The 9,304-nt window shown below is 45.4% G+C and overlaps 1 protein-coding gene across 2 annotated transcripts; it reads left to right on the forward strand.

Annotated features, from left to right (window-relative positions):
• Window positions 1-634: 634 nt before the first annotated feature.
• LOC119354813 (protein TPX2-like) lies at window positions 635-5,715 on the forward strand. Of its 2 annotated transcripts, none has more exons than XM_037621556.1 (20): window positions 635-980; window positions 1,076-1,170; window positions 1,277-1,335; window positions 1,520-1,626; window positions 1,712-1,922; window positions 2,021-2,129; window positions 2,203-2,322; window positions 2,457-2,558; window positions 3,175-3,351; window positions 3,441-3,503; window positions 3,580-3,660; window positions 3,736-3,815; window positions 3,895-3,973; window positions 4,051-4,179; window positions 4,256-4,345; window positions 4,418-4,537; window positions 4,610-4,776; window positions 4,910-5,018; window positions 5,122-5,181; window positions 5,289-5,715. In XM_037621556.1, the coding sequence occupies exons 1-20, from the start codon at window positions 803-805 to the stop codon at window positions 5,466-5,468; spliced, it is 2,316 nt and encodes a 771-aa protein (XP_037477453.1). In that variant the 5' UTR covers window positions 635-802; the 3' UTR covers window positions 5,469-5,715. The 2 variants fall into 2 exon arrangements, with proteins under 2 accessions (XP_037477453.1, XP_037477454.1); XM_037621557.1 differs by having other exon boundaries at window positions 1,715-1,922.
• Window positions 5,716-9,304: the final 3,589 nt, after the last annotated feature.

The raw sequence follows: 9,304 nt of genomic DNA on the forward strand, positions 1-9,304 counted from the left end.
CGGATCCAAATACTAAAGAGACTAAAATCAAATTAATGAGCATTTATTATCCTCCAAATCCTCCAATTCAGAACTCGCATGTGTTAAAAGGAGAGGAGTTAAATGAAGAGAGAGAAGACTAATCCACATTTTAGTAGAGGTACCCCTGACTACCCTCTTTAGTCAGGGGTGCTTGGAACTTTAGCCTTTTATAGAGACTATTTTAGGTCAAACTAAAATAAGTCCTTTGGATTCAAACACCCTCTGATTCATTGGGGATGAATTGGCGAGTTGTAAAGCGAGAAGAAGGCATCCTGTTATTCTAAGCAAGTTTTACATTGCATCATGACCGTTAAGCTACAACCAACATGGGCAGTCTGTGCCCGATCGATAGCTGTAGGCTGTAGCAGTACCACTAATCTGTTGGTCCCTCGAAAAATTCTAGTCCGGCGGACCATTAATCTGAGTGCGCACCGCTGGCAGCCGCGCCGCAAAAATAGCCGTTGCGCACACAGCGCCGAGATCTCTATCGCAGCACCCAACCACCCAGGTCCAGTCCTCCTCTCCTCCCTTCCCCTCCGTTAAGACTTGCCCCTTTGGCAATCGGCAAACACTTCAAATCCCCCGACCGTTGGACTCGCAACGTTCTTCTCCAACCCACCCCCACCAGGCTCCTCCCCCCCGATCCAGCCGATCCCCTTCCCTTCCCTTCCCTTCTTCTCCCCGCCTCCAATCAAAACCATACATCTCACACCACCACATCCGGAGAGATAGAGAGAGAACCCTAGCTCGCGCGCTCCTAACCCTAGAATTCTGCCCGTCCATGGCGGCGGAGACCAAACCCTCCTCCGGGACGGAGGCGGCGGCCGTGCAGTTCCAGGTGGATGAGGCGTACGAGTACCGCGCGCCCAAGTACTTCGACTTTGTCGTCGACGAGACGGAGGCCGACATCCGCGCCGCCGAGCGCTGGTTCGAGGCCGGCGCCAGCCACGCGCCCTCGCGTACGCACCCCGCCCCCTCCCCCTCCCCCTCCACGCGCCTTCTCTCCCGGAAATTTACCCTGACTTGCTCTTCTCTCTCTCCTTCTTGCGCGCAGCGTTCGCCCCGAGGATCAAGGAGTCGAGAGCGGAGGTCAAGATCGACGCGCTCTGCGACTTCGCGGACGCGGAGGACCCGGCTCCATCTCCAAAGGTAACGAAAATGGAAAGAGATTGCCTCGATTTTGCTCTGATTTGGGTTGGGTTGTTTTTGTTCCCCCTTCTCATCACCCAATCTGTGTTGGTGTTTGCGGCGGTAGAACCAAGCAACGGAGGAGGCAGCAGTCAAAGCCCCAAATCCGGCAGGGGATATCGATGGGTAAGCGCTGGGGTGATTCTCTTTCTTCTAGAATTTACATATCATTGTTGTGTTCTGTTTCTGCCAGTTAATTGTGTTCTGTGACACCCGAAAAATTGCCTATTTGGACCTCGTATCTCTCCTTCTGTGTTTGGCATACTTTTGTCCTCATACCATGTTTGCCTGTCTTTCTTCATTTGGTCAGCACGTCTGCTTGTCCTGACACCATGTCAGAGTCGCCGCCAACAGAAGAGAAGGAGGAGTCACCCAAGTCTTTCGAGTTCCCCCTGTCCAAAGATTTGGCTGCAAAATGTGAGTCACTAACTAGTATTTCTTGGAGGAATGCCGGCTGGGAATTCATTCCTCAATTCTGATATCGACATTGCCGTGGTTTTAGCAGCAGATGTTGGGTCTAGCACGCCTAAGATTCAGAGGCCGCCTCCACCTGCGGAAGTTACCACTGCTGCGACCACTCGTGCCAAGTCAACAGTGAAGGCTGAAGCGTGCACTCCCAAGGTGCAGGGGAGCTCATCCACTCGCTCAAAGACCGTGCAACCGTCTAATCTGAAGCAGTCCTCGCTGGCATTAAAGAAGAAGAGTGCGATCAAGTAGGAGAAATATATGCATGCTGACTCGTAGATATTGATACCGTTTTCCAAAGTTTGAGATGGTTCGCTTAACGATGTTCTGGGTTGTTGGTTCTTAGGGGGGCTCGTGATGCGGTGGCAGGAAAGGCAGCTGCTGCTGCAAATGATATCAGGCAAGAAAATCAGGCTGTGAAGAGGCAAAAACTAGATGATGGAAGTACAAGACAGGTATAGCAGGAACTTGTATTACTGGTAGAACTTGTCCATGTACTGTGAACTTATAAATCATTGCGATGACCAGATATTGAACGTCAAGTCCCGGGTGCTGCTTCACAAAGGAAGATGTTGTAGTTTATCAGGAAGCACCGAGGTGGTACAGTCTTCCATGAGGCACCGCCATGACGACGCCCACTCTCTGAAGGTGGCGACATCTTCTTCTGACTCTAAATAAAGTTCATTTTGTTGTGTAGTGGGGAGAGATATGAAACTGCAGGTGTAATGTCATTTTATTATTTTGTGAACTTGTACTTACTGTAATTGTTGCCCGTTTTTCAGGAAGTGACAGTGACTCCATATATTTCGGCAGCTGAAATGGTCAAGAAGTTCGAGTCAGGGACTAGAGATTTGGGCAGCCACTACAGCAGATCAATGTCTAATGTAAGTTTAAGTATTCCTGTCCACATATCGTGTGGGTGTATGTTGCTTAATTTTTGTTATTATTGGCGCATGATAGCAGTTCGAAGTTTGGTAAAAAAAAAAATCTTACCTTTATCATCAATCTGTGAATATTTGATGATGAAAACGGTATTAGTAGTTGACTAGGAGTTTGTTGTTGTTTAATTCATATTGCAGAACAATGTCTATTGTAATTCATAATGCTCATTGTGAATTGTTGTTGTTTAATTCATATTGCAGAACAATGTCTATTGTAAGTTTAAGTAGTCCTTTCCACATATCGTGTGGGTGTACGTTGCTTAATTTTTGTTATTCTTGGGGCTGATAGCAGTTCGGAGTTTGATAAAAAAGAATCATTACCTTTATCATCAATCTGTGAATATTTGATGATGAAAACGGTATTAGTAGTTGTCTAGGAGCTTTACATCCATATTACAGTTTGTATGCTCACTGTGAACTGCCGTTGTTTAATTTATTTTTCTTGGTGCAATGATATGGATATCTCCACTAGCAATCCAGAGTTTGATGAATTGCCGCATTTATTACATCTTAATACTTGTCCATGAAAAATATATTATAATTTGGATTAACCATGCAGGAGGATGCAGCAACTGCCTCACAGAGAAGGCCCAAACTTATGCTAACAAGGCCAAAGGAACCTGAGTTTCAGACTACCCACAGGGTCCGAGCAGTCAGAATGAAAAGCTCTTCAGAACTAGAGGAGGAAATGCTGGCCAAGATTCCAAAGTTCAGAGCACGGCCATTTAACAAAAAGGTGGGAAAATTTCCTGTTTTTCTGTTTAACTAAATGAATTGCATGCTTCAGGGGATGAAGCCTAACTAATTTCTTGCTTCTGCTTTTAGATAGCCGAAGCTCCGTCTTTCCCTCCTCTTCCAAGGACAGCTCCACAGCTCCCTGAATTCAATGTACGTATTTGACTGTCATAACAAATTCGCCGAGTGATCGTCCACTAATTAAGTCACGCCTTTGCATTGACTATAGGAGTTTCACCTTAAAACGATGGAAAGAGCGTCTCGACATGCTGACACATGTTCAGAAGCTTCTTCCGTAGGAACTATGCGGGTAAGCATACTAGCACCTGGTTTTTCCACGTTATGTTGTTGATTGTGGCAATGACTGAAAGTATACATCTTATAGAGTCAGGGTAGTAAGCCACTTAAACTTGCTGAAGCGAAACCCCCACAACTTGAGACAGCACTGCGCGCAAGGCCATCTAGGTACATTTATTGAGGAAACAATAATCACTTTTACTGTGCTGCAACCTTGTAAATTCGACTCTAACATGAGCTTTAACAGGGTGAAAAGCACTCAGGAATTGGAACTAGAGGAATTGGAGAAAGCCCCCAAGTTCAAGGCCAAGCCACTGAACAAAAAGGTCTTGTACATTTCAACCTTATATACATTCAACTATATAATGCTTTGGAAAATTAGCCTGAACATCATTCCATGCAGATTCTTGAGAGCAAGGGTGATATTGGTGTTTTTGCCCACCCGAAGGCCCAGGCAACAGAGCCCAAGGAGTTCCATTTTCGTACTGACGACCGCTTGGGACCTCCTGCAGTTGCGGATCTTCTCGACAAGGTGTGTGCTGAAGTAAACCAAGTAGTGTTGTCAGCAACCTTTTCACCTTTTTAAATCTGTTGTCCTTTTTTTGCAGCTTTCTCTGTACTCTGAATCTTCTTCCTACCATGACAAGAAAGATATGCCGAGACTGACGATACCCAACCCTTTCAATCTACATACAGATGTATGTGAAATGTGTTTATACTTTCTTGCCCATCTTTGCTGCAAGCGAATAACACTGTACCCATGTTTACAGGAAAGAGGGCATGACAAGGAGAGGCAACTAGAGGCACAACTGTTGCAGAAGAAGCTAGAGGAAGAGAAGGCCCGGAAATTCAAGGCTAATCCCTATCCTTACACCACAGACTATCCAGTGGTACGTGCAAAGTGATAGATATATGCTGAACATATCCTGCTCCCAGGCCATCTCTTGACATTTTCCACTCAGGTGCCACCAAAGCCTGAACCGAAACCATGCACGAGGCCAGAAGGTTTTCAGCTGGAGAGCTTGGTGAGACATGAAGTGGAGCAGCAAAGGCTAATGGAAGAAAGAGAGAGGATGGCGAGGGAAGAGGCTCAGAGGAGAATTGTCAGGGCACAACCGATACTGAAAGAGTAAGTAGCATGTGCAACCCCTTGTCCTACGTACGACCTCTTGATTTATGTTTTATCTGGGAAGAGGCTCAGAGGAGAATTTATGATACACATCACACGATCTCTTGTCTTACGACTTTTAATTTGGTTGCAGGGATCCTATTCCTCTTCCACAGAAGGAGCGAAAGCCTCTTACTGAAGTGCAACAGTTTGAACTGCATGTTGATGAGAGGGCGGTTCAAAGATCAGAATTTGATAACAGAGTCAGTAATTTTACCTGCTTTTGCTCCTTCTATACTACTATACCTCTGAAATGAACTAGCTTTGTAGGAAGGAGGGTTTATGGAGCATTTCATTGTGATGCAGGTGAAGGAGAAGGAGATCACTTACAAGAGGTTGCGAGAGGAAAACGAATTTGCACAGAAGGTACATACATACACGCGACGCATCCTTGCCTGTTCGTCAGCCTTTTTTTTTCTTGTGTTGTACCATGGCGACTAACCAACTTCTGTATATGTAATGTGTGTGTGAAGATCGAGGAAGAGAAGGCGCTGAAGCAGCTGAGGAGGACCTTGGTGCCACAAGCACGGCCCCTCCCAAAGTTCGACAGGCCGTTCCGTCCACAAAGGTCGACGAAGCAGGTGACCAGGCCCAAGTCACCACAGCTTCAGGTGAATGAAAGAGGGGCGAGAAGGCACCCGTTCATGAGATAGATGATCTCAGTCTCCAGCTTCTGCTCTCCATCTGCTGTACCTTCTCCTTTCCCCTGACGCCAAGATCATCTCTATCTGGTCACCAGAGTATTGTTGTCATTCTTTCTCATCGTTATATAGGCCTCAGAGTTCCGTGTAGTCAGTCAACACAGCTGACTCTGTGGATCTGAGATGGGGCTATTACGGATTGCTGATTGATTGATGTTATTGTGCCTATATTAATTCCAGTTTATCTGTTGTTTGTGCATGTCTCACTACTTTGATAGACAACTTGTAGTGCCGCTTAATTGTCTGCCCCGTTGCTGCAAAACTTATGCTGCTTTTGTTCTATTTGAAGGGCTTGAGTTTTGTTCCACATTATGGCAGCCAAAACGTATTGGTCCAAATAAAACACATGCGCAACATCGTCTACAAGAAGAGGACGAAAATAATCTTTGGATGAAATGAACACTAAAAATAAAATAAACAACTCGCTTCATCAAATACCAGCTCCACCGTGGCTTCTCTTTTCGTCCATACCAGCTCCACCTCGCTTCTTTTGCCCTCGAATGAAAGCGACTTCTCGAGTTTCTTTGTCGGCCCGTCTGTTGGATGGTCTGAGCGTGACTCCTCTTTTTGTCCACACGACCACCGCCAGCCTCTCGAGGTGGGCGACGGTGGCCGGAAGTTTTTCGAGCTTTAGTTGAGGTGGTTTTTGGAGCATATATGAATTCTAGGTGAGCCATTTCTTTGGTCATTTTAGTGTGCTCTTAACAAAGTGGGTGTGCCCGATCCTTGTTTCTTCGGCAGGTTTGGTTGCTTCGTGCGCCTGGAGGATTCAATGATGTTGTCGCTCGGTTGAGTGCACCGTCCGTCGTCGTCTTTCGTCTTTGTTGCACTGAGGTTTGCTCGTTTAACTTGCGTGTGTAGCGTAGTTTGTTTTCTTCATGTTGATATCCATGCATTTTGTTTTTGTGTGTCTTCTTGTTGCGATAGAATTTATCTGTTCGAAATTGAGATCCATGCGGATATATTGTGTTCGGGAATTGTGGGTGGATGGTGAGAGGATTGGTGAGTGGCTTGTCCTTGGGGTCATGTCACGGGGCTCTACTCGAGCTCCCGGGCAGACCGACGCGAGAAACCAAGTGCACCATAGGGCCCATGCCACGGGTTCTAAGTCCATACATTCTGAATAGTTTGGTCGGCGGTATTGAACAATAGGACGGACAAGGAGGGCCGACATGGAAAATGATTAAGTGGTTGGTTGGAAGGCCCGAGCAACCGCTCTCCAGCAGATGATGCATCACATGAGAGGTAGGGTAGGCTACCGACAATTCCGAGCAGCCTCACACTGAGTGACATGCTCGAACAAGGCACACGCCCACCAATGTGTGGATCGCCGGTGCCAAACCAGGACACTATTGTATATGTGATGTGTAATAGTCAGATTTGTTGATGCGGGCCGACCTGTCACTGACTTGGAATTTTATGATGGACGTGTATTGGCTGCTATTATTTGTTCTTTCTAATTCCACATGATGTATTGCTTAGTTTTTAAGCTCTGTAATTGCCTTGTCGACATGGTCGCAACAGGAGATCCTCTCGCCAGCTCATGGGCGGATGTGGGCTTGGCCATGGAGGAGCTTGTGGGTTTTGGTTCCGTGGGTTGTTTGCTTGACTTGCACGTGCATGCCATGTTGATGGCCGTACAACCGGGTCTGCTCCAACTACATCATTAACCTATGTGATTGTATGTGGAACGAACATCGTACCGTGACATATCATTGGAGGGTGTCTGGTTCATGCATGATTATCAATAAGCAACAAAGAAGGCAAGCAAAGCATATGAAATAGAGTCTAACAAACAATGCTTAAAAGAGTGGACCACGTACTCTTTGTTTGGGCTTGCTTTTTAATGTTGTGTGGCTTTTTGAAACTGTCGGAGTCGCCCGACTGTGGTCTGCTGGTGCTTCTCAGTTCTAATCTAAGCTTATTTTTCGTGTCAACTTACTCCTCAGGTAAGAAGTACCCACACTTCCACATTTTAGAAGGAATGAGTATTGTAGTACCCACACTTCCACATCTTAGAAGGAATGGGTGCACAACACTCAAAGAGCTTGAAAATTTTGTGTCAGCTTACTGCTCTTTGTGGAATTTTACCGTACCAACACTTCCACATCTCAGAAGGAATTGGTGCACAACACTCGAAGAGCTTGAAAATTTTAACAAAGTGAATACATTAACGAAGAATTCGATATTAGCATGCCACGACAAATTGTGCGATGCCCTGGTCGCATAATTCTTATATGGTGGGTCACGCCACCAACATTTCTATTTGGTTCTCAATTATATATGATATTTTCTCTCATATTTCTCTTTGCTATTTGGATTATGTCCCCTCCCCTATGCATTTCACTCATAGCTATTATTCGGGTATTTGTTTTTCGGAGCGAAATGTTGTAACACCCCAAAAATTGGGTTCAATTTTTGTGCTGTTATTCTTTCCTAGCTTTCTTTTTCCAAATCTTTCTCCAGAGTTTTCTGGATGATCAAGTGAATTCATGTAATTTTCATCTTTTCAGAGCCTTGCCCATGTCTTTGATGCTAGCCAAGACCCCATCTCCATCATCCCAAAAACCATCCAAACCCTAATTCCAGAATTTGGAATTTGAAATCCTGCCTTTGATATTACAAAGGAGCCGTCCTTTCTTTTGCTCTGTTAATCCTCCATCCTGGATATGCAAAAATATTGCCAAGTCATATGTAATATTTTTCATTTGGGATTAATTCATTTTCCTGTCTTTCCGAGGAATTAAATCCAGAGGCATAGCTAGACATCTCTAAATTTCATGAGAATTTATGGAGATGATCTTGATGCCTATTCCAAGCTCTGGTTAAAATATTGGCCAAATTTAATTAAGGAAAATTTGATTTACTGTTGACAAGGCCAGTATTGTCTATCTGCCACTTTCCAAAAGAACTACCATTTTGGTAACCAGGAAAATTCCCAAATAATTTGTGGACCTTCTACTTGCTATATCTTCACCATTTCCATCCAAACAATTCAAAATTTGAGCACATGATCCAATACAAGTTTCTGCGTTGTCTGAAACTTTGTGAAGGAAGTGCTTGATTCTTCGATCCAATTGAGCTGAAATTTTGCAGGGTAGTTCATATTGATATATTACTACTGCAAACCAAAAATCAGCTCAACCCATTTATCCAATCTCCCCCTGTAATTTTCTCAAGTTTATGTTCAGATCCTAGCATTGTGAAGGAAGTACCTTCATAGAGCATCCAAATGAGCTGCAATTATACCATATCATTCTCAAGATTACATCATTGGTCTCCACCAAATTTCAGCCAATTCCACTTAGCCATTCTTACCCAGCATCCTCATTTGCATTTCTGGCCAGTTGGGCACTTTGCAAACAAAGTACCAGCTAGCCTCATCTTTTGGAGCTGAGATTTTGCCACAATGATAACCTTAGTAGATGACCACCCTCACCCAAATTTCAGGCAAAATGGAGATGTGCATTGCTCCCACCTTCAATCAAACACTTTGCTGCTGATTAAGGTTTGTGCACCGTGCAGTCACATAGTGGGCCATGGATGTTGTTTCTTTGCACCGAGCAGTTAATGGGGCAGTGCCTAACCCGCCACATAGTGACCACGTGTAGAGCGCACGCGTTGCATGCAGTGAGAGTGCACTGTGCATTGGACCCGCGGGAGGCCCCTCCCCAGTGGCCCAACTCGCCATGGTGTGTCACGACCTCGCCCCACGTCGCTTAGTCACCTCCCTTCCCCGTCCCCTAGCCTCTGTTCGCGCGTGCCGACGTCGGATGCTTCGCCGGAGC

This window comes from Triticum dicoccoides, chromosome 2A, assembly GCF_002162155.2.
Source record: "Triticum dicoccoides isolate Atlit2015 ecotype Zavitan chromosome 2A, WEW_v2.0, whole genome shotgun sequence".
In the NCBI taxonomy this organism is placed as follows: domain Eukaryota; kingdom Viridiplantae; phylum Streptophyta; class Magnoliopsida; order Poales; family Poaceae; genus Triticum; species Triticum dicoccoides.